Source organism: Oryx dammah, unplaced genomic scaffold, assembly GCF_014754425.2.
Source record: "Oryx dammah isolate SB20612 unplaced genomic scaffold, SCBI_Odam_1.1 HiC_scaffold_29, whole genome shotgun sequence".
NCBI classification, from domain to species: domain Eukaryota; kingdom Metazoa; phylum Chordata; class Mammalia; order Artiodactyla; family Bovidae; genus Oryx; species Oryx dammah.
In genome coordinates, this window is record NW_024070213.1 from 76453303 (window position 1) to 76480096 (window position 26794).

The following is a 26794-nucleotide window of genomic DNA, read 5'->3' on the forward strand; positions in this document are numbered from 1 at the left end:
CTGTGCTGTGCTGTGCTGTGCTGTGCTGTGCTGTGCTGTGCTGTGCTTAGCTGCTCAGTCATGTCTGACTCTTTGCGACCCCTTGGACTGTAGCCCACCAGGCTCTTCTGTCCATGGAGATTCTCCAGGCAAGAATACTGGAGAGGGTTGCCATGCCCTCCAGGTGATCCTCCCAACTCAGGGATCGAACCCAGGTCTTCTGAATTGCAGGCATATTCTTTGCTGCCTGAGCCACCAGGGAAGCCTAAGAATACTGGAGTGAGTAGCCTATTCCTTCTCCTGGGGGATCTTCCCAACCCAGGAATCAAAATGGGGTCTCCTGAATTGCAGGCGGATTCTCTACCAGCTGAGCTACCAAGGAAGCCCATATATGCTATCTGCTGCTGCTGCTGCTGCTGCTAAGTCGCTTCAGTTGTGTCCGACTCTGTGCAACCCCATAGACGGCAGCCCACCAGGCTCTGCCGTCCCTGGGATTCTCCAGGCAAGAACACTGGAGTGGGCTGCCATTTCCTTCTCCAATGCATGAAAGTGTAGTTGCTCAGTCGTGTCAGAATGGCCTAATTTCAGATCTAAACATACAACACGCGTGCACACAGACATAGACACACACACACACAAGGAAGTGAGGGCATGGAAAAGAAATCAAAGAAGACATTATACACACACACAGACACACACACACACACACAGACACACACACACACATCCCTTCAGACAAGTGAAAACAAAACACAACGATTCAAAACCTATGGGATGTAGCAAAAGCAGTTCTATGAGGGAAATTTATAGTGATACAAACAAACCTCAGGAAATGAGAAAAATCTCAAATGAGCAACTTAACCTTATACCTAAGGAACCAAAAGACAAAGAAAGACAAAGAGTACCCAAAGTTAGCCAAAGGAAAGAAATCAAAGACCACAGAATTACAGACATAAATAAAATAGAGACTAAAAAAATAACAGAAGAGATCAATGAGATGAAGAGCCAGTTCTTTAAAAAGACAAACAAAATTGATAAGTTTAAGTCAGACTGATCAACAAAAAAGGAGAGAGGACCCAATTAAATTATATCAGATATGAAAAAGGCATACTTACAACCAACAACACAGAAATACAAAGGGCAGTATGAATGATTATATGCTAATAAAATGAATAATCTAGAAGAAATGGATGAGTTCCTAGAAATGTACAGTCTCTCAAGACTGACCAGAATGAAATAGAAAATAGAAACATACTGATTACCAGAAATGAAATTGAATCAATAATTGAAAACTCTCAACTAACAAACATCTAGACCAGATGGCTTCACAGGTGAATTCTACCAAACATTTATAAAAGAGTTAGTACTTGTAATTCTCAAACTACTGCCAAAAATTACAGAGGCATGAATCTTCCAAACTCATTCCACAAAACAAGAATAACTCTGATACCAAAACCAAACAAAAAAATATATATTAAAAAAAAATTACAGGCCAGTATCACTGATGAACACACATGCAAAAATCCTCAACAAAATAACAGCAAACCAAATACAACAATACATTAGAAGAATCACACACCATGATCAAGTGGAATTTATTCCAGACATGGCTAAATATCCACAAATCAATTAATTTGATATACCACATTAACAAAGTAAAGAATAAAAATCATATGATAATCTCAACAGATGCAGAAAAACCTTTTGACATAATTCAGCATCCATTTGTGATTTAAAACTCTCCACAAAGTGGGTATACAGGGGACATACTTCAACATAGTAAAACCATTTATGACAAACCCACAGCTAATGTCATACTCAACAGTGAAAATTGAAAGGACTTTCTATAAGATCAGGAAGAAGGTAAGAATGCCTTCTCTCGTCACTATTTTCAGATGTCCCAGCCACAGCCAAGAAGAAGGAAAAATAAAAGGAATCCAAATCTGAAAGAAAGAAGTAAAATGGTCACTGTTTGCAGATGATATGGTACTATACATTGAAAATCCTAAAGATGCCACTGAAAAAGCACTGTAACTAATAAAGTTACAGGATACAAATTTAATATATAGAAATCTGCTGCATTTCTACATGTTAACAATAAAATGCCAAAATGAGAATTTTTTTTAAATCCCACTTGCCATCACATTAAAAAATACCTAGGGAATAAATTTAACTAAGGAGATAAAATACCTGTACTCAGAATACTATAAAACACTGTGAAAGAAATGGAAGAAATAAACAAGTAATTTTAAGATTTTTATGGAAACACAAAAGACACTGAAAAGCCAAAACAATATTGAAAAACATAACAGTTGGAGGTATCATGCTTCCTGACTTTCTACAAAGTCATCAAAACAGCATGGTACTGACCACAAAATAGACATGCAGAACAATGAACAAAGAATAGAGAGCCCAGAAATACACTCATACATTTATGTTTGGTCAATCTATGACAAGGAGGCAAGAATACACAATGAGGAAAATACAGTCTCTATAGTAAGTGGTGCTGGAAAAACCAGATAACTACATATAAAAGAATAAAATTAGAACATTTTCTCACATCATATTTACAAATAAACTCAGAATGGATTAAAGACCTAGATGTACAACTGGAAACCATAAAACTTCCAAAAGAAAACAGAGAACACTCTTTGACATAAATTAAAGCAGTATTTTTGGATCTGTTGCCTAAGGCAAATAGGACCTAATATGAGGTCGACCTTCATGCCATGTGCAGAGGAGATGAAATCCCATTTTAACCCCATCCTATTCGAAGCAAGGCCTATGAGCCTCTTCTCTGCTGCTGACTTGGTCAAAGAAGCCACAATATTCACTGCACAAAGTCATAAATTGTATTTTGAACCCAGAAGTAATTAAGTCCCATATACACTGACATTTCATACATCAAAAAACATTAATACATAATTCAGTCTCTATCCCTATTTTCCTCAAAGAGCTCAAATTTAAATTCAAGTGACCAAGGGAAAAAAATTTTCACAAAAAGAGAAGGTACACCTGCAATGTGGGAGACCTGAGTTCAATCCCTGAGTTGGGAAGATCCTCTAGAGAGGGAAGGGTTACCTACTACAGTATTTTGGCCTGGAGAATTCCACGGCGTCACAAAGTGTTGGACACGACTGAGCGACTTTCACTTCACTAAGTAGCACAACAGTCACAAGTCACAAATCCACTGGGAACTCAGAGAAGGATGTGGTTTACTGATCTGGAATCAGATTTAGCATGCTCACAGGGAGCAAGAAACTAAGCCACCATGTCTGATGATAAAATATTTCTGCCTAAAAGAAAAAGTGGTATTATTAAACAACTACTTTCTACCCTCCTGAAATATCAGGGTATATATGGTGCCTAGGTCAAGGTTCTTCCCTCCAAACAACTGTCCTCCACCACTCGGAGTTTCTGGGCTCCAAGTCATGGCTTGAAATTCATCTCAACAGAATCCATGGACTGATTGACATACGTCACTCTCTAATCCTCCAACACAATGGCTGAATCTTCTCTGAGCCAGAACATTTTTATTTCAAAGTTAGCTGTTTCTTCATGTGTAATAGTCCATGTAGCCTATTTTCAAATGTAAAGTGACTGAGGGCAAGACATCCTGGTTGTTAAGGCAAATTCTAGCACTGCTCTCTATTTAACTGAACTGACACAGTTTTGCTCATGGACATGAAAATGATGCAATAAAATGGATACTGTGCAAAACATGTTTTATTGTGGTCAGATTCCTCAATAACAAAAATGAAGCCCCAAGTTACTGGTGTCATGTAACATGGGCAAAACTGTGTGCATTCATGCCATAATGCTATTAATTCTTTACCTTTATAAAAGAACAATGGATTAGTTTTAAAATTAAGCAAGATGATAATACTCAATATAAATCATAAATGGATAAATTATTAATCCTATTAGTTAAAAAGTTTATAATATTTAATCAAGCATAAGACATGTTGAGATTCAGTGAATAACACAGTATTAAGATTTCTGCCACTTTGTCTTTGAAATGATGGCTGCCTTTTCTTTAAATTTTCAATGAATATGAATGTATAACAAATACATGTATGTATATAATTTAAAAAGAAAATTTCTGCCAAATGTGCATATAAAGCAATGTTTAATGAGGAAATGATTAAATAGAGGTTAAAAGTGTCTGCCTGCAATGCAGGAAACCTGGGTTTGATCCCTGGGTTGGGAAGATCCCCTGGAGAAGGAAGTGGCAACCCACTCCAGTATTCTTGCCTGGAGAATCCCACGGATGGAGGAGTCTGGTGGGCTACAGTCCATGGGGCCGCAAAGAGTCGGACACGACTGAGTGAGCGATTTAACTTTAATTGCTAAATGGAAATGATTAAATAGCTAATATTTAAATAGCTTAAACACAGTAAGTAGTTCCCAAAGACTTCTGATAAAAATTAAAGTGGGGCTTCCCTTGTAGCTCAGTTAGTAAAGAATCTGCCTGCAATGCAGGAGACCTCGGTTCAATCTCTGGAGAAGGAAATGACAACCCACTCCAGTATTCTTGCCTGGAGAATCCCATGGAGAGAGGAGCCTGGCAGGCTACAGTCCATGGGGTCACAAGAGTTGGATATGACTTAGCAACTAAACTACCACAACCACCACCAAAGCAGATGCAGATAATTGCAATCCTGTTTATCTCAAGTATCTATAAAAACCCATTTGATTATACATTGCAAATAGTCACAAGAGGCAATGTGCAGTGTTAACAACTGCATGGCTAGACCAGTCAGACAAATTCTTAAGTAGTCAAAATGAAGCTGCATATTCAAAGCTGTGTAGTAGACTCTGTGGTATACCCACTCCAAAACAAGAACATGTTTGTTTTTTTTTAAATTAAGTTGTTGTCCTACCCCTCACATAGATTAATAAAAACTTATATTCTAAGTAGTATTTAATATAACCTAATACTCAACAAATATTTCCACTCACACATTATTAGCCCATGGGTTTCAAGTGTACTGATTACTACAAAAACAACCTCATATTTAATTCAAGTAAGTGATGAAAGGAATTTAGTCAGAAGCATAAAATAAGTTATTTGTAGTTTAAATTAACGTTTGAAATTATATTTTAAAACCTAATACAATCCTGAACCCATAAAAATGAATTATTTTGTTGAAGCAAAATTCTCTTTAATATATGCACTAATGTGCAGAGTACTTGGGCTTCCCAGGTTGGCCCTAGAGTAAAGAACCTGCCTGCTGATGCAGGAGTCATTAGAGATGTGGGTTCAATCTCTGGGTTGGGAAGATCCCCTTGAGGAAAGCATGACAATCCACTCCAGTATTCTTGCCTGGAAAATACCATGGACAGAGGAGCCTGGCAGGCTGCAATCCATAGCGTTGCAAAGAGCTGGACACGACTAAAGTGACTAAGGACACATGCACAGGTGCACGCAGAGTATTAGAAATGCTGACAATGCCAGGCACGTGGTATATATACTGAGAAACTTTTCGTTAAAAATGACCTTCATCTAGATTGGGCTCACAATTAGCTAAAGGCTTTGGTCTGAGCAAGGAAGTAATAAGATCAGTGTTGTGCTGTGTATATCTAAGTCAAGCCACATTGGGTTTCCCTGGTGGCTCAGTTGGTAAAGAATCCACCTGCAATGTGGGAGAACTGGGTTCGATACCTGGGTTGGAATGATCCCCTGGAGGAGGGCATGGCGACCCACTCCAGTATTCTTGCCTGGAAAATCCCACGAACAGAGGAGCCTGACAGGCTGGAGTCCATGGGGTCGCAAAGAGTCAGACATAACTGAGCAACTAGGCACACATGTATGGCTACAGAGTGACCAGTTTCTGAAGAGTGTTCATTCTACTATTCCTTCAGTATCCAAAGAATACTAAGAGAGGTGAGTGAACAGACCTTCCAAGACTTGTGTAAGACATATATCAGTAAAAGGGTGTGTTTGTGTTTGGTATTTTTTCATGTATGAACAACCATTTTACTAATATAAGTTAAGCATCTCCATTGAACAACCCATTACTGTAGAGGCAGGAGGAAAGTTGAGAGAAAATGAAACAGTTTTGGGGAATGTGAATCCAACAGGCATTATAAAATATCTGTTTTTTTCCCATCATAAAACTCTGGCAAATTGCTGACCCAAATCAAGCTGTCAAGATTATAGATCCTATCTGAGAATTTTTAAATCCCTATATGATTTCTTCTCTGAAATTATATTCATCAACATAAATTAACCAGAAACTTGCTTTATTTTTTGGTTTCTGACATAGTGAAATTGTGATTAGACAAACATTTTAAGGAAAACAGGGAAATGCAAAACTATTCCATAACTAGTATATGAAGGTATATGCTTAGTCTTAGTGTGGAAATTAATTAGTATGGAAAAAATTAGTATGGAAATTAATGTAACATATGTAAACAAGGTGTTCAATTTTACTTAAGTGTTTTATTTTGACAATAGTTCATGCTCACTTTTAAGACACGTCAATAATGCAAGTTTATCTTTATATATTATATATTTACATGTAAAATATACTCAAAAAATGTCCCCCCATACAAAATGACACCTATATCAAGTATATCTGACTTAAAAGAAATCACAAAAATAAAAATTATGTGAGGACAGTGGCATTCTGGGAATTTCTTTCATTCTTTTATAACACAATTATTTGCTTTTGAAATTAAAATATATTTATTTTGGCTTAGTTATACATATAGAACCACTTCATCATTTAGATATGTTAAATAAAATTAAAATAATATGATTTATAAGTAAAATTATTGTATAGTCTTAAAATTAATATATATATAAAATCCACATACCTGAGCCAACCTCTTTTTCCTCTTCTTCAATGTTGTTTTTGATACTATCATACTCCTCATCAATGGTCTGGTTACCACGCATCTGAGATAAAATTCTACGGGCCTTTTGAGTCTGTCCTTTCTGAATAAGCCATCGAGGACTTTCAGGTAAAAAGAGAAAGCCAAAAAACTGTATAACTGCTGGAATTGCTGCAAGTCCCAGCATGTACCTGCAATAAAAAATCAATATATTGCTGTAAAATGTGGTCTTATAAATGCTGAGTATGAATAAAAGGTTTGCATTTACCACACTGGAATAACATATAATGGTAAAAATTAGAAAGATTTTCTTTTCATCATATATATATATATATGTGTGTGTCATCAGAAATAATGACATTTTTATACTGTAGCAGGAAATTGAAAAATGAGAAAATCTGATTCTTCTTCTTTATCTCTCCCACAAATTACAATGAAAAGAAATGGACAAAAGTCACATTCATTAAGGATATGTATTCTGAACCAAACACAACATGAAAAACAGCATAATCACTATTCCTAACTAATACTACTATAATTTTGCAATTTACAACATAAACATGGGGTTAAGACAAAATTCTCTAACATCTGGTTAAACATATACTGTTCATTAAAATATATGTTCAGATTTCTTTACAGTTACTTCTTTTCTGTAAATAACCAGTGATGACTTCATTTTGCCATCAAGCACAATGTTTTCAGGCCAAAAGCACTTTACTTTGTTTTTTAAAAAAGACAAGGAGATGGGGAAGGACAGAGAGTTAGCAAAGCATATAGCAGCTGATAGCAGAGAAAATATAGTCAGATGCAAATAATGACTATTAAAATGTTTAGGAATATGAAAAAGCTACTTATGTTGTTTCATTTGTCCTCTTCTCCAGACATCTGTTCTTATTTTAATTGTAGGATAATTACAATATTGTGATGGTTTTTGCCATACATCAACATAAGTGTCTATTCTTAATGACTGGCAAAATTCTAAATAGCAAATAAGCACACCACTTTAAATCTGCCAGAGAAATAACAAAAATAGCAATATGAATATATCAATATCAAAGATCTCTTCAAATTATTCTGACCACTGGATTAATCCCCTAACATCTCCAGGCCTCAATCCTTTTAAACTGAGTTATACTACATAAACTTCAAGGCCTCTTTAAACTGATGGCTTCTATGAATCTAGGAAGAGTTGGACACTACTGAGCAACTTAAAAAAAAAGAATCAATCTAGGACACTTGGATGTTTCCTACTGATCCAGGTTCCCAGAATATTTTCCATGGTAGATATATGGTGGCAGAGCTCAGAAGGCCGGTCCTGATTACATAATAATCCATAAATTAATGAGAATCTACCTGACTCAATACATTTTTCAAAGCTATTCTAACTTTTCAGTCCAGTTCAATTGCTCAGTCATATCTGAATCTTTGCGACCCCATGGACGGCAGCATTCCAGGCTTCCCTGTCCATCACCAACTCCTGGAGCTTGCTCAAACTCATGTCCATCGAGTTGGTGATGTCATCCAACCATCTCAGCCTCGGTCTTCCCCTTCTCCTCCTGCCTTCAGTCTTTCCCAGCATCAGGGTCTTTTCCAATGAGTCAGTTCTTCACATCGGGTGTTAAACTATAGTAAATCAAAAGTACAGCAATCCTGAAGACTCCATACACATATCTTGTGAACAAGTCTATTATTTTCCAGGCAATTTCATTTTAATTCCAAAAAGAGTAGAAAAGCAAAATACAACTGCTACATGAGTCTTCAGAGTATCTCTTATGACAAACTGTAGCAACAAATACACTCAGAAAAATTAACTAAGATATAGAAAGTAAACAAAGTGTTTATGAATGACTGACTAAATAAATCACTTAATATTAAAAGATCTTATTAGACATGTTTCATACTTTAATCCATTAATTTTGAAAATTACACCGATACTGAATCATTCCATCCTCAGCTCACCTACAAAACATTTTTAACCTCAATTTATGTCATTATACCTTATATTATAATAAATTATTTACCTATTTCACTTGATTGCATATTTAACCATGTTTCAGCAAAGGACCTGATAAAGTATCTTGCACAGTGGGCATTTAGTAAATGTTTTGTGAAATGATACAAAGCAGCTATATAATATAAACTGTCTATAAAAACTAAACAGAAAATAACTGTTTCACATTTCTATAATAGCATTTTATGCAAAACCCTACTGGGTCATTTAGGTCTGCAAAGTTACTTACAGAGTAATTCTTTCCAAGAAACTAAATTTTTGTAATTCAAGATAGAACCAAACCTTTTCTTCTGAAGAAGACTCATTTGATAAGAACTAAAAAGATTAGCTCACACAAATGCATATTTCTGGCCTCTTTCCTTCACGATGTTAATTTGTATAACCAAATCTGTTACTAAATGTATGTTTTAATGCTGTAAATGAATGAAATTTCTATTCAGTTGTGTTCTCTCTTTAAAAATTTAAGAGAAAAGATTATCCTACACTCCCAGTTATTTAAAAGAAAAGCAATAAAAAGATGACCTCAAGAGCTTACTGATTGGAAGACCCTGGTGCTGGAAAAGATTGAAGGCAAGACAAGAAGAGGGCAACAAAGGATAAGATGGTCAGATGGCATCACTGACTCAATGGACATAAGTTTAAGCAAACTCAAGGAGAAAGTGAGGGACAGGGAAGCCTGGCGTGCTGCAGCTAATGGGGTCACAAAGAATCAGACACAAGTTAGCAACTGAACCACAAATAAAAAGGTAGAAACCAAATATGTTGAATTAGGAAACAAATAAGAAAAGTACTAAAGGTGAAACCCTTTATGTTCATTTCTTTATACCTTTCTCGATCTTTTATTCTGTTCTCCAAACCCCCTTTAGTGATGAATTAAGATTAAAGGGATACACTAAATACTTCAAAGAAGCACTGAAATGAATAAAGAAACTGAATCATTTTTAGACCCAAAGAGGCTCACGTAATACTTTGCACTATTGTAGGCTTCCCTGGTACACTTCATTATGCACTATTTAATCCCAGAACATAATTTTTTTTTTTTTAATTTAAAGAAACAAGAAGAGGAGAAAGGGAAAAGAAAAAAGTAAACATACATATTAGTTTGTTTTCTAAGCCAGCTGTAGGAGACAGAACACTTCAGCCCTCCAGTCTTCTGAAACTTTTAAATGCAAAAAGTCTAGATCTGACATTTACAATTCAATGACTTAATACCAGGATAAGAAAAAGAAACTCACATTCTACTGCCAAATTTTAAGGAAATTAAAGCCTATTTTCAGAGACTGGTCAAGATAAACATGTTTTATATATTTACATCCTAAGATTTCTCTTTTAAAAGTAAAACAAAGAGGCTTATTTTCAGTTCAGTTCAGTCGTTCAGTCGAGTCTGACTCTTTGTGACCCCATGGAATGCAGCACAGTGGGCTCCCCTGTCCATCACCAACATCCAGAGCTTGCTCAAACTCATGTCCATCAAGTTGGTGATAACATAAAACCCATCTCATCCTCTGTCACCCCCTTCTCCTCCTGCCTTCAATCTTTCCCAGCATCAGGGTCTTTCCCAAAGAGTCAGTTCTTCACATCAGGTGGCCAAAGTATTGGAGCTTCAGCTTCAGCATCAGTCTTTCCAATGAATATTCAGGACTGATTTCCTCTGAGAGTCCTCTGAAGACTCTCAAGAGTCTTCTCCAACACCACATTTCAAAAGCACTCGTCTTTCTTTCTGGTCCAACTCTCATATCCATAGATGACTACTAGAAAAACCATCACTTTGGAGCTTTGTCAGCAAAGTAATGTCTCTGCTTTTTACTATGCCGTCCGGGTTGGTCATAGCTTTTCTTCCAAGGAGCAAGCGTCATTTAATTTCACGGCTGCAGTCACCATCTGCAGTGATTTCGGAGCCCAAGAAAATAAAATCGGTCACTGTTTCCATTGTTTCCCCATCTATTTCCATCTATTTCCTCATCTTTGCATCCTAGATGGGACCAGATGCCATGATCTTCATTTTTTGAATGTTGAGTTTTAAGCCAGCTTTTTCACTCTCTTCTTTCACTTTCATCAAGAGGCTCTTTAGTTCTTCTTCACGTTCTGCCATAAGAGTGGCATCATCTGCATATCTGAGGTTATTGATATCTCTCCCAGCACTCTGATTCCAGCTTGTGATTCATCCAGCCCAGCATTTCACACGCACGATGTACTCTGGTGGCTCAGAGGTTAAAGCGTCTGCCTCCAATGTGGGAAACCCAGGTTCAATCCCTGGGTCGGGAAGATCCCCTGGAGAAGGAAACGGCAACCCAGTCCAGTATTCTTGCCTGGAGAATCCCATGGACAGAGGAGCTTGGTAGGCTACAGTCCACGGGGTCACAAACAGTCGGACACGACTGAGTGACTTCACTTTCACTTTCACTTTCACTCTGTATATAAGTTAAATAAGCAGGGTGACAATGTACAGCCTTAACATATTCCTTTCCCAATTTGGAACCAGTCTATTGTTCCATGCCCAGTTCTAACTGTTGCTTCTTGACCTGCATACAATCTAGGCTAGTTAAAGCACTGCTATAGACTCACAAAGAGTCCTCTAAATCCAAGGAAACCAGATGAATGACAAAAGTACACTGATAAAGCAGGCAGGCAATTCCCAAACAAACACGTAGCCCCCTGACATGGGATATCTCCTTATTATAAGTCAAATCAAGAGTTCTAAACCCTGGCTACACATTAGAATCACCCAAGAGGCTTTTAAAACATACCAGCAGCCTGGTCCCAACCACCCCAGAGATTCTGACTAATTGGTCTGGGCTTTAAGACCAGGGAATTCTACTTTCTTAAAAGTTCCCAAGGTGGTACTAATGTGCCTTCATGGCTGAAAACCACTGATCTAAGTGTTTAAAAAACCCAGAGGGTGAAAGTGAACAATAAGCACTCAAGGTCCACATTTTAAGCAAATGCCATTTACCTTCTAGAGGCCAGACAGCATATCAAGCTGAAAGAATGGGAAAGGAGGTTGACGCAAGAAAAAGTGCCAAGCCTTCATGAATTCTAAAATCTTTAGCATTCTCTTTAGTATCAAGAGCACTCATAGAAAGATACCTTTTAAAACTTTCTAAACTGAAGTTAACAAATGAGTTATTCCCTGGTACAACTAGCAATACCAGGACCTACATACCAAACAATTAAGGCAGGAACCTCAAATACTAAGCAATACTTCCAAATTGTGTGGTTGGGCCAGCTACCAATGAATCACCAGTCTAGGTTTGATGCAGGATACAGGATGCTTGGGGCTGGTGCACTGGGATGACCCAGAGAGATGGTACGGGGAGGGAGGTGGGAGGGGGGTTCAGGATTGGGAACACGTGTACATCCGTGGCGGATTCATGTTGATGTATGGCAAAACCATACAGTATTGTAAAGTAAAATAAAGTAAAAAACAAAAAAAAAAAGAAAAGAAAAATAAATAAAGGAGACAAGCCTGGTTTCATCTCAGATTAAGCCTTCCCAGTGTCAGGAACTGAAACTGTAAACCAAACATCCTTCATTCCTAGGTGTCAACCTTCTACACTATGGCTGAGCAGACCTGCTAAGCTGCTGCTATTTGATGGCCTGTTCCTCACACAGAATCAAACAAGTCCTTCATTGAACTGAACATTTAGAATCAATCTTGTCTTAAAGTAATCACATTGCTCTCACCTATGAAACGAAAGACAAGTGTCCTCGAATAGATGGACATTTAAGACACAGTATTTTGTAGTTCATAACTGCCCTTCTCTGAACTGATGACAAAATGGTTATCTGATAACACAGTCAACAGATGGACATATTATTTATCTCTAGTAGTTCCACAGTGATATTAATTATGTTCCAAATTCATGAAAATCTACTTGAAGGTATAAACTCAGCTTGGACATATGATCATTTCACAGTAACAGCAAAAGTAATAGCTAATACATAGCACTAGGACCAGTTACTGTTTGCCAAGCACTGCTCAAAGGAATTAAAATATCTTATTTATCTCAAAACAATCCTAGAACATAGGTACCATTATTATTACCATTTTAAAGACACAGAAACAAGGCACAAAGAAGATATAGAACTAGCATGCAGTAGAATTAGGATTAAAACCTAGGCTCCTATAATAAATGTTTAAGTTAAGCTATAATAAATGTTTAATGATTATTTGATAAAATTCATAAAAGGGGGCATACGTGTGTATTAGTCTCATATTTAAATACTTTGAAGGATTGCTTCAGAAGTTTGTTGTTTACACATCTCTCAGTGTTGTTAACACATCTCAGGAAAGCCCTGCAGCAACAAAAGGAGAAAGAGCCTCTGAGTGCTGTCCTCCCAATCTCACCAAACATAGCACAGCATGGGGCTAGGCACCCACTGGGCTAGGGGTCTGCAAACTGGACTTAACAACACTGACCCACTAGTGGCAAACCAAATATCTTTTTATCTTCTCAACACCAGAGTGTTTCTATGAGAACAGCTGACTATTAAAGAAAATATAATTTGTAAGGGTAAACTTCTACTGTTTATCATGCAAAACTGAATTTTGATTTCATTTTTCTTTAATCTATACAGGTAAACTTTTCATACAGGAAAAATTTAAACAATAAGACAACAGATAATTTAAAAGACGATTGGAGCAACAAAATTTTGACTTGAGAGTTGATCCTTTTAAAATGTTTTATATGACAAACTGGGCTGTGCTGTGCTAAGTCGTTTCAGTTGTGTCTGACTCTTTGTGACCCCATGGACTGTAGCCTGCAAAGCTCCTACGATCTTGGAATTTTCCAGGCAAGAATACTGGAGTGGATTGCCATTTCCTCCTCCAGGGGATCTTCCCGACCCAGGAATCGAACCTGCGTCTCTTACATTGCCTTCATGGGCAGGCAAGTTCTTTACCACTAGTGCCACCTGGCAAGTCCCTTTATATGACATATGTGGTATTAATAGACCTAAAGTTGCTTTTCCCTACATTTTGTTTTCCAAAGTCTGCCTCCCAGAGGCTTCCCCAAAAGGAACTGTGCTGGAGAGAGTAACTGTTATCCTGCATCATATTCTTTTTTATTTCTTTTCTCCCCTCTATTCTTTTTCTTCCTCAAATTCTCAAATGTCAAGAAAAAAGGTTACCAGGGCCTTGTAATGTAAAAGCCATACATATGATTTATGGCTTTAATTGTAAGTCAAGCTATAACAGAAAGACTATCACAGCTAGGGGAATTGTATTACAAAGTGTTATATTTAAAACAAACCATATAGAATTATTTTTATGGCTCTTGAGGTGCTGGATTCTACTAACAGAAGACATTTTCATGTGGAAAAGTACAGTAAAGATTTTTTTGGATACTGCAGTCATTTAGCCAATTATCCTCCTAATGAGCCATGAGAGCATTAAGGTGCAGCTCAATAATTACTTCCTTACCTGCTCTAGACCTCAGGTTGTTAAAAATTTACATTTTTAAGCCAAATCATCACATTACATTTTCCTAGTCATAGAGAATCTTGCTATTTTTCAAAACACAATCTCTGAAACTGTCTTGGGTACAGGGAGGGTTTTTAAGCAATATCCTCTAATAATATAGAATACTGTCTTATAATAAACTGGGGAAAAATGTATTTGTTATTATAACAGTTTTACCTTCATTCTTTATCTTCTAGTTTGCATTTATACCTATTTTCTATTCATTTAGAAATAAGAATGTTACGTTAACCCACTTCTAAGAATACAAATATATTAGAGGAATACTGTATCATAAATACTAAGATGCTGTGCTTTATTCTTTAAAACTCTACAATTTCAAACTGGCATCCTTTCACATGTAATTATGATTTAAACTTTAAATCTTTTTTTCCTGAAATGTTTCACTGAATATCATAGAACGAGTCAGCAGTTAGAATCAGTAAATACTTATGAAAATGTTACTTTATGAAGATTTATGTTACTTTATGCTTACTTAGAATGCTAAGGCTGAACTTCAAACATCTGAATGTAAGTTAAATGCCAAACTCAAGAAGTTGAGTAACATGAACAAACTTAATTAGAGTGCTGCTGCTGCTACTAAGTCGCTTCAGTCATGTCCGACTCTGTGTGACCCCATAGATGGCAGTCCACCAGGCTCCCCTGTCCTTGGGATTCTCCAGGCAAGAACACTGGAGTGGGTTGCCGTTTCCTTCTCCAATGCATGAAAGTGAAAAGTGAAAGTGAAGTCGCTCAGTCGTGTCCAACTCTTAGCGACCCCATGGACTGCAGCCCACCAGGCTCCTCTGTCCATGGGATTTTCCTGGCAAGAGTATTGGAGTGGGGTGCCATTGCCTTCTCCATAATTACAGTGCAGTATTGTGTAAATCCAAAAACATCTCCCCAAGCTGCAACTTTCCAATATATTGATTGTTATACTCTATACATACTGGTAAGAATTACCCCTTAAAAAGGCATAAGCCAATCCCTTCAAACCACATCCAAAAACACAGTCCTTCAGCCCTATATCTAGAGCTAATCAATTTTGATGTTCAAGAGTCCTATGGATTTTGAGTTTTTTCATATATTTCTTATATTGTTTAAGTAATAATACATGAGTAATACATTTACTCCAAAATCTCTATTCTTGGATTTATAAAAGAAACAGCCACCTTTAAATATTAATAATAAAATATTTACTCAATACTCATCAAACATAAGTTATGATTTATATATGTTCCTACTTAATGAAGAAGTTTTAAATGCAAGAACACAGTACTGAATTTTACTATCTGCTACAGTTATAACAACTTATTTCATAATATATTTTTAAAGTTTTGTTCATCACTCAGAAGAACTTAAAATAAGAATTATACTGCCTTAAAAAGGCTGCAAATGAACTTATCTACAAAACTAAAATAGAGTTACAGACATAGGTAATAAATTTATGGCTTCCAGCAGGTAAAGGGGGAAGGAATAAACTGAGAGACTGAAATTGACATATATACACTACCATATATAAAACAGATAACTAATAAGGACCTAGGACATTCAATATTCTATAATGGTCTATATGGGCTGCTGCTGCTGCTGCTAAGTCGCTTCAGTCACGTCTGACTCTGTGCGACCCCACAGACGGCAGCTCACCAGGCTCCACCATCCCAGAGATTCTCCAGGCAAGAACACTGGAATGGGTTGCCATTTCCTTCTCCAACGAAGGAAACTGAAAAGTGAAAGTGAAGTCACTCAGTCGTGTCCGACCCTCAGCGACCTCATGGACTGCAGCCTACCAGGCTCCTCCGTCCATGGGATTTTCCAGGCAAGAGTACTGGAGTGGGTTGCCATTGCCTTCTCCATCTATATGGGAAAAGAATCTAAAAAAGAATAGATACATGCACTTGTATAAAAGATTCACTTTCAAGTTTACCTGAAACTAACACAACATTGTAAATCAATTATATCTCAATAAAAAATTTTTTAAAGAAATAAAATACTGCCTAATTAAGACCTCAGGCTAAGAAGTTAATTTTCTTCTGCCATTAAGGGCTATATTCTGTATTCATCAATGATCATTCATATTATCAATGACTAATACACTTGAAAATCTGATGGGAGACAGAACAAACAAGAGACACGCAACTGGGGGTAAATAATTTTAAAAAATTAATGTGTCAAGTTGTATTCTCTCTAGTAAAAAAAAAAAGATACATCAACAGCAAATGAGCAATTTTTGTGTTACCTAGTAAATGAGTCTATGTAAAAAAAAAAAATCAGCCATAGGTATAAACATAGACATAAGCCAAAGAAAATATTAACTTTATCTAGAATTTAGAGAAAAAAACCTCTGAAAGAAATCTGAGGTCAATACACAAGGCAAGTGGCTTCAATTCAGTTCAGTTGCTCAGTCGTGTACAACTCTTTGAGACTCCAAGGGCTGCACCACGCCAGGCCTCACTGTCCATCACCAACTCCTGGAGCTTTCTCAAACTCATGTCTATTGAGTCAGTGATACCACCCAACTATCTCATGGTCTGTCATTCCCTTCTCCTCCTGTCTTCAATCTTTCCCAGCATCTAGGTCTTTTCCAATGAGTCAATTCTTCTCATCAGGTGGCCAAAGTACTAGGGCTTCAGCATCAGTCCTTCCAATGAATATTCAGGACTGATTTCCTTTAGGATTGACTGGTTTGATCTCTTTGCTGTCCAAGGGACTCTTAAGAGTCTTCTCCAACACCACAGTTCAAAAGCATCAATTTTTCAGCGCTCAGCTTTCCTTATGGTCCAACTCTCACATCCATACATGACTACTGGAAAAACCATAGCTTTACCTAGATGGACCTTTATCAGCAAAGTAATATTTCTGCTTTTTAATATGCTGTCTAGGTTGGTCATAGCTTTTCTTCCAAGGAAGAAAATTTCATGGCTGCAGTCACCATCTGCAGTGATTTTGGAGCCCAAGAAAATACAGTCTTTTATTTTCTGTCACTGTTTCCATTGTTTCCCCAACTATTTGCATGAAGTGATGGGACCAGATGCCATATCTTCGTTTTCTGAATGTTGAGTTTTAAGCCAGCTTTTTCACTCTCCCCTTTCACTTTCATCAAGAGGCTCTTCAGTTCCTCTTCATTTTCTGCCATATGGGTGGTGTCATCTGCATATCTGAGGTTATTGACATTTCTTCTGGCAATCTTGATTCCAGCTTTTCCTTCATCCAGCCTGACATTTTTCAAGGCATGTGGCTTAGTTGAGGATATTTAGTGTTGTAGTCACAGTAGGATCGCAAGATACACTAGCTTTGATAGAATAAGATTAGATGCTATTTAAATAAATGAATGTGGTATTCGGCAGAGATATTAGATAGTTTTAAACAACATGGCAAAATGCATCAAGACTTGTATAAAATTCACAGTACGAGTGCAGAAAATAATGCACACACAGCCATACCTACATATATATATACCCTCTTTTTTCAGACTCTGAATATCTTCCATATGCAAACCTCTATGCTTGAGATTATGGAGATACACAAATGATCAAGAGATATTTCGTTGCTTCAAGGAACTTATACCTAGTAATCGTGGAGTGAAATAGTATTATATAATTGCTATGATTGAGATTTAGTCACAGTGTAAAAGTAAGGAGAAAAATTATTTCAACAGAGGATATTAGAAAAAGTGTCATGGTAAAAACAACATTTAAATTACCACTGACCATTGCAGAAAAGGAATATAAAGCAAGGAGCCAATATAAGATTCAAATTAGAGACTTCACTGGTGGCTCAGTGGATCAGAATCTGCCTGCAAAGCAAGGAACATGGGTTCGATCCCTGGTCCAGGAAGATTCCAAACATCACAGAGCAACTAAGCCCATGATCCACAACCACTGAGCCTGTGCTCTAAGAGCCTACAAGCTACAACTACCAAGCCCACTTGCAGCAACTACTGAAGCTGCCGTACCTCGAGCCTATGCTCTGTAACGAGAGGCCACTATAAGGAGAAGCCTACTCAGCACAACCAAAAGCATCCATAGCTCACCACAACTAAGGAAAGCTTGCAAAACAACAAAGACCCAGCACAGCCAAAATAAATAAATAAATATAAATAGGTAAAATTAAAATATTGAAATTAACTTTTTTGTAAAATTTGCATACAATATAATGAGACGATCCAAGGTATATCATTCTATGAGTTAATGTATCTATAGCCATACATGTCTCCTTGACCATCTTAGTCAAGAAACAACATTTCCATCATCCAAGTAGGTTCCCTCAAACCCTACCCCCTTCCAGTCAATCCCCATTGCCCTAAATCATCACCGGTCGAATTTCTGTCCCCATAGTTAATTTTGGGGCTTCCCTGGTGGTTCAGTCAGTAAAGAATCTGCCTGCAGTGTGGGAGACCTGGGTTCGATCCCTAGGTTGGGAAGATCCCCTGGAGGAGAGTATGGCAACAGTTAATTTTGAATGTTAATGAAATTTATATGAATCATACATAGAGACCATACACTTTTGTGTCTAGCTTCTTTCAATCATGTTTTTGAAATACATTCATCCTTTCTAATCTACTGATTTATCAATCCTTACCAGTCTCTCATTGATTATTTTTCACTTTATACTAAGTCTTGAAATCAGTGAATTCTCTACTTTGTTCTTCAAGATGGTTTTGGCAATTTTAGGTCCTTTACTTTTCTGTAAAAAATTTAAAATCAATTATCCATTTCAATGAATTCAAATGAATGTAATTGGTGATGGTAGACATCTTAATCTTGATTTATATCATAAGGGAAGGCATTTAAGCTTTCCCTATTGAATATAAAGTTGGCTGCACATTTCTTTATAGATGTCCTTTATTGAATTCAAGAAGTCTCTTCCTTTCTAGTTTGCAGAAAAGGTTTTATCATAAATAAATGTTATTCTGTCAAATGTTTTACTGCATATACTGAGATTGATCACTTAGGTTTTCTTCCTTTAAACAATTCAACATGGAGACTTCAAATTACTTTTCATATGGTAAACAACCTGACTTTCCTGGGAAAACTGTCTCGGTCAGTTTATATAAAGGATTTATTATTCTTTTATACATCATTGGGTTTGATTTTACTAATATTTTAAGTATACTTTCAATCAGTGTCTAGAATTTACTCTCCTTGTAGTAACTTAAGCCACTTCCAGAACTAACAAGTTATGAATTTGGACCACTGCTTTTCCAAATGAACTAGAATCTTCATTACAACCAAAGGTGCAGCCCATCCAGAAGTTCAATGTTACAGCAATAGGCAGCCCTTATGTATAATCTCTTAACATAAAATTTATTGGCACCTATTATGATATACTTTAATATTTAACATGTATGTATAACTATTGAGTATCCAATATGTGTCACTGTTGAATGTACTAAAAATAAAAAACTGGACAGCTGAGACATGACTAATTTCATTTAAAAAGTCCACAATATTAAGACGTGCTGGCCTCAGAACCCAGCTGGGGAGTATTCCTTCTACTTCTATTTTCTTAAAACTTTTATTTAAGCTTGGAATATTTCTTTCTTAAATTTTTTATAGAATTCACCAGTGAAACCATATGGGCCTGAAGTTAGCTTTTCAGGTTACTAGTAATGATTCAACTTAATAAACACAGTAATACTCAGATTTTCCATTTTACTTTGTGTTGGTTTTTAGTTGAGTTGTGATTTTCAAGCAATACGCCCATCCCATCCTTACTGGCACAAAATTGTTCAAAGTGTTCCATCAACTTTCTTTGTTATCAATAGAAATGATGTATTTTTACTCCTGAAAATGGTAACTTGTACTTTATCTTTTTAAATCAGTCATAATCAGTTTACCAATTTTATTAATAATTCCAAAGAACAACATTGTATATTTTTTCTATTGTTCACCTGCTCTGTACCTTGACTTCTATTATTTATTATTTAATCCTTTCTATTTTATTCAGTTTTAATGTGTTCATATTTTTCTAGCTTAACATGAAACTTAGAGCATTTGACATCTCCACTTCTCTAATAAAATCCCTCTAGCTATATATATTATGCTGAAAGCACAGTTGAACCTGTATTCAACAAATTTTGATATATTTTATTTCCTTTGAACTCAAAATTATTTTCTCATTTTTCTTCCGATGTCTCCTGAGTTATTTAGAACATGTTGCTTTAATTTACAAATATTTGAACCTTTTCTGGTTATTTCATTGATGTCTAATTTAATTCTGCAACAGTTAGAGAACACACACTAAGAGTCAATTTTTAAATTTATTAACTTTTATTTTCTGAATGTTGAGCTTTAAGCAAACTAAGATCATGGCATCTGGTCCCATCACTTCATGGGAAATAGATGGGGAAACAGTGGATACAGTGTCAGACTTTATTTTGGGGGGCTCCAAAATCACTGCAGATGGTGACTACAACCATGAAATTAAAAGACGCTTACTCCTTGGAAAAAAAGTTATGACCAAACTAGATAGTATATTCAAAAGCAGAGACATTACTTTGCCAACAAAGGTCCGTCTAGTTAAGGCTATGGTTTTTCCTGTGATCATGTATGGACGTGAGAGCTGGACTGTGAAGAAGGCTGAGCACCGAAAAACTGATGCTTTTGAGCTGTGGTGTTGGAGAAGACTCTTGGGAGTCCCTTGGACTGCAAGGAGATCCAACCAGTCCATCCTAAAGGAAATCAACCCTGGGTGTTCACTGGAAGGACTGATGCTAAAGCTGAAACTCCAGTAGTTTGGCTACCTCATGCAAACAGTTGACTCGTTGGAAAAGACTCTGATGCTGGGAGGGATTGGGGGCAGGAGGAGAAGGGGACAACAGAGGATGAGATGGCCTGATGGCATCACTGACTCGATGGACGTGAGTCTGAATGAACTCCAGGAGATGGTGATGGACAGGGAGGCCTGGCATGCTGCAATTCATGGGGTCACAAAGAGTCGGACATGACTGAGCGACTGAACTGAACTGAATTTTTATTTTATGATTCAATATATGGTCAGTTTCAGAGAATGTCTGATATAAATTTGAAAAAGAATGTGTACATTGCAGCTGTCAGGCATAGCCATCTACAAATGTTAACTACGGTTAGGCAGTTAAGAATGTTTCCTAGTTTTTTTATAAACTTAATTTTTGTCTAGCTGCCCTATCAGTTGCTAAAAGAGTTAAAAATTCTCCAACTATGAGCCTGAGTTTGTCTACTTCTTCCTTTAGTTCTATGATTTTAAAATTGTGTTTGTTGTTGTCATCGCTCAGTCGTATCCGACTCTTTTGTGACCCCACAGGCCGTAGCCCGCTAGACTCCTTTGTCCATGGGATTTCCCAGGCAAGAACACTGGAGTGGGTTGCCATTTCCTTCTCCAGGAGATCTTCCGGATCCAAGGATCAAACCCGTGTCTCCTGCATTGGCAGGCAGATTGTTTACCACTGAGTCACTAGAGAAGCCCTTCAACTATGATAAAATATACAAAATAAAATTTCCCATTTTAATCATATTTAAGTGTATAGATCTGTAGCATTGAGTACATTCACAATGTTGTACGATCACCTGCTAATTTTTGTTTATGGATTTTGAAGTAAATTATATGTTATCATTTTTAATTCTGATGAATTGACTCTTTTAGCATTATGCAATCTAAATCATCTCTGGTAATACCACAACTCAAAGTCTACTTTGTGTGCTTATTAGTATAGCCACACGAGCTTTCTTATACTTACAGTTTGCACAGTCTGTCTTTTGTCCTCCTTTCACTTTTAACCTCTCTATGCCATTTTATTTACAGTTTATCTCTTTTGGACAACATAAACCTGTGTCATGCTTTTATACAAAATGATAATTTTTTTACATTTAATGTAACTGTTGCTGTAATTGGAATTTAAGTCCACCATTTTGCTATCTGCTTTCTATTTGTCCCATCAGCTATGTATTCTTTTCTTGCCTTTGTTTAGATTATCCAAATATTTTAAATAATTTTATTTTAATGCTTATAATGACTCCTTAGCTGTAACTTTTTGTAATCTATTCCAGTGGTTCTTTTCAGGATGAAACATGCATCTTCTACCTAGAGATATATTGTAACTCTTCACAAATGTGTATAATTCCATTTACTGGGCCCAATTATTTTGCTATTGTCACCATATACTTTACAGTTTACATATATTACAAATTGTACAATACATATAAACAATCATATCTTTCAAAGAATTTGAGAGATGAAAATAACAAAATTTTTGGCCTCTTATGATAGCCACTATTCTATATCCCTCCTATACGGGAGTTTCACCTAATGTCATTTCCCTTCTCTGAAAAATTTCCTTAGCATTTCTTATAATGCAGGAGGTCTAGTGTGAACAGACCTTCCTAATTTTAGATTATCTGAAAATGTTTTATAAGCATAGTCTTGGGGTTTGTCTACCTTGACCATTTTTTTTTCAATTAAGGGTCACATTTTCTGTTTATCTGCAAGTCTAATAATTTTTAATGTGTTTTGAAAATTGTGGATAAACTCTGAAGACTCTAGATCTTGTTCTCATCTGAAGAATACTGACTTTTTTTATTAGGCACCTTGTATCTATGGAAGCTTGGTTTTACACATGGTTAGTGTAAATCTGCTTTCAGTTTTGGCTTGTTCTTAGGAGAAATTCCTTAAGCAAACAACAAGGCTTTACGCCTAAGGTATGGTGCTTCTAGGATTTCAATGGAAAACTCAAGGTGTTGGCCCCTCTAACCTGGTAGGTTTCAAATTCCAAATATGTCCTTCCTCTTATGGGCAGGAAATAAAATCTCTCTCATCTTTCACCATCTTTTAACTATTGTTTTCTGCAGGCTCCATGGAATCTCCCTTGTAATATTCATAGTTCAGGGATCTATAAAATATCTGTAGCAAATTAATATTCATATTAATATGAATATGATAATTAATTAATCCCTGGTGGCTCAGATGGTAAAAGCATCTGCATACAATGTAGGAGACCTGGGTTCGATTCCTGGGTTGGGAAGATCCCCTGGAGAAGGAAATGGCAACCCACTCCAGTGTTCTTGCCTGGAAAATTCCATGGACAGAGGAGCCTGGTAGGCTACAGTCCATGGCGTCACAGAGTCAGACACGACTGAGCAACTTCACTTCACTTCACTTCACTTCAATATTCATATATGGAGGCTTCCTCCAATATGGGTCATTTTTTTCCTGGATTTTCCCCTCAAATTTCACGTGCTCTGGCCACCCCCAACTCTAGCCATTGATAAGACAGGACAATAAGACTACTGCTTTCTAGTTAAGTTCTCACTACCCAGTATCATGAATTGAGGGTTGGTAGCTCAAACGGTAAAGAATCTACCTGCAACGAGGAAGACTCGGGTTGCATCCCTCGGCTGGGAAGATCCCATGGAGAAAGAAATGGCAACTCACTCCAGTATTCTTGCCTGGAGAATGCCATGGACAGAGGAGCCTGGTAGGCTACAGTCCATGGGCTCACAAACAGTCTGACAGGACTGAGCGACTAACATTTTCACTCAGAGAAAAAGTCATAGGTGTATGCCTCACCATGAACTGTTCCCTACAAGGATCAAATGTCACTTCAGAGCTCTCCAGTGCTTTAAATAGTTTTCTATTTTTTTTTTTTAATTCTGTCTCTGACTTATAATGGTTATCTTCAGTGGAAGTTCAGTTCAGTGCAGTTCAGTCACTCAGTTGTGTCTGACTCTTTATGACCCCATAAACAGCAGCACACCAGTCCTCCCTGTCCATCACCAAGTCCCGGAGTCCACCCAAACCCATGTCCATTGAGTTGGTGATGCCATCCAACCATCTCATCCTCTGTCGTCCCCTTCTCCTCCTGCCCTCAGTCTTTCCTGGCATCAGGGTCTTTTCAAATGAGTCAGCTCTTCACATCAGGTGGCCAAAGTATTGGAGTTTCAGCTTCAAAATCAGTCCTTCCAATGAACATCCAGGACTGATCTCCTTTAGAATGGACTGGGTGGATCTCCTTGCAGTCCAAGGGACTTTCAAGAATCTTCTCCAACACAACAGTTCAAAAGTATCAGTTCTTCGGTGCTCACCTTTCTTTATAGTCCAACTCTCACATCCATACATGACCACTGGAAGAACGATAGCCTTGACTAGCCGGACCTTTGTTGGCAAAGTAATGTCTCTACTTTTTAATATGCTGTCTAGATTGGTCATAACTTTCCTTGTTATGCAAATTAGTCTCATTAGCAAACTATATTAACTTTTTACCCGGAAATTTCAGATAGTTGAATGTGATTTTTACTGCTAGCTTTATGCAAGATAGAGACTCAGTCTAAGATTTTGGGGGGAGACCACAGCAAACAAAACTTAAGAACATTTAAGAGTTAGTATGTTCTCAGCTATTAACTCATTTGATTCTCACAATAACACTGAACAATTGCTGAAGCATTTGCTAAATGAGGATTAGTGCTTAGTTAAAGCAATCCATGTACTGTTAAACCAAGTCTCAAGTCTATACTATGCTACCTTTATGATAAACAGTCACATATCCTCGGTCAGAATTCTGTCAATAATATAATTACAAATATCTTTAATATTAAGATATTCACTCATAAACAGGCTGTTAACCAAATTCATCTATCTTAAAATGGCCAATGTCATAAATTATAAGAGTTCCTTCTCCAAATATATGTGCTTAAAAATATCATCCTCTTTTAAATATGATTCTGAAAATCATCTTATAGACATGGTTTTTAAATTATAAAATATTATGAGGGAGAGAACCTCATCAATTTTTTTCATCTAAAGTAATGCTGGTTTTTAAAAAATTATTTTCTAAGACTGTCAATAATCAAAGTGAACTCAAACAACGCTACTGTTAAATAGAGCACAATGGATTCAAGGTTCTATTCATACTTAGAAGTGGGAAAGTGGGAAAACTAGCCTTCCCACTTCACTTTCAAATACCCAAATAGTAATCATGGCCCTCCCTCTAGCCATTCTGAAATGCCCAAACATGATTGGCTCTTTCATACTACAGGGCCTTTAGAAATTAGATTTTACGCAGAGTTTCCTTCTCCCTCATTCTCTCTGGAACTCTTCTATTCATAAAAGACTCAGCTCACATATCATTCTACTGTTAAGGTATTCTTTCCCCTTGAGAGTTCTCAAAACACTATGATTTACTTAACATGTCAATTTAAAGTCTCTCCTTCACTAGCATGTGAGGTGCTTGATTGATTAAGGGCAGGTACATTTCTGTTTTGTTTTGGGTATTTTTTTTTTAACTTTTTATTTTGTATTGGGTAACAATGTTGTGATAGTTTCAGGGGAACAGCAAAGGGACTCAGACATACATACACACATATCCATTCTCTCCCAAAACCCCATCCTATCCAGGCTGCCAAATAACACTGAGCAGAATTCCATGTGCTATAAAATAGGTCCTTGTTGGCTGTTCATTTTAAACATAGTATTGTGTTCATGACCATCCCAAACTCCCTAACTAGGACAGTTACATTTCTTGTTGATCTTTCTATCTCTAGTGCCAAGTTCAACAGAAGTATATTGTAGGTACAAAAAATTTTTTTGAATGACTGAATGATTTCCATACTAACCAATGTCTCCAAGAGTATCATGTCAATACCTCACATCAATATTCTGGCAGTATTCAACAGGTTCCCTAAACCTATCCAAGAGCCAAGAGTTCCATAAATTCTGGACATCACTGTTATCTTAGTCATTGACTCACATTATGCCATGATTTGCTTAAAAAGTATTAGCTTCCCTTTGCTTGTAAGGGGAGGTAACTTCCTCCAGGATTCTTGCTTGGAAAATTCCATGGACAGAAGAGCCTGGTGGGCAGCAGTCCATGGGGTCACAAAGAGTCAGACACAACTGCACACACACAGACAGAAAACCTCCAGTCCAGCATTCACAGACCTCTACAATCTGGCACCAATCTACTGTGTATACTATCACTTCAATTTAAAGCCTCCTGATCCTGCCTTCATCCATCCTACATTCTGCCACCATTTTCACCTCAGTCCCCATAAAGTGAAGTCACTCAGTCGTGTCCGACTCTTTGTGACTCCATGGACTGTAGCCTACCAGGCTCCTCCAGCCACAGGATTTTCCAGGCAATAGTACTGGATTGGTTGCCATTTCCTTTTCTTCAGTCCCCATGAATCCTACCAATTCTTCAAAGCTCGGCATAAGTCTCACGTTGTCCATGAATCAACCTTGTCATTCTCCAGAAAAAAATCTAATATAGATGTAACTGGTCCCATGGACGGAGGAGCATCATAGGCTGCAGTCCATGGGGTCACTAAGAGTTGGACACGACTGAGCAACTTCACTTTCACTTTTCACTTTCATGCATTGGAGAAGGAAATGGCAACCCACTCCAGTGTTCTTGCCTGGAGACTCCTAGGGATGGGGAAGCCTGGTGGGCTGCCGTCTATGGGTCGCACAGAGTCGGACATGACTGAAGTGACTTAGCAGCAGCAGCAGCAGCAGCAGCACTAATACTTTGTGCT

General features: G+C 37.1%; 1 protein-coding gene across 1 annotated transcript in view; it reads right to left on the reverse strand.

The window, feature by feature from the left end:
- SLC2A13 (solute carrier family 2 member 13) overlaps positions 1 to 26794 on the reverse strand; it is a 515526-nt gene that overhangs the window by 382118 nt on the left and 106614 nt on the right. Inside the window, exon 3 of the mRNA XM_040233494.1 lies at positions 6802 to 7010. Within this exon, the coding sequence (XP_040089428.1) occupies positions 6802 to 7010 (209 nt within the window). The remainder of the gene's footprint in view (positions 1 to 6801; positions 7011 to 26794) is intronic.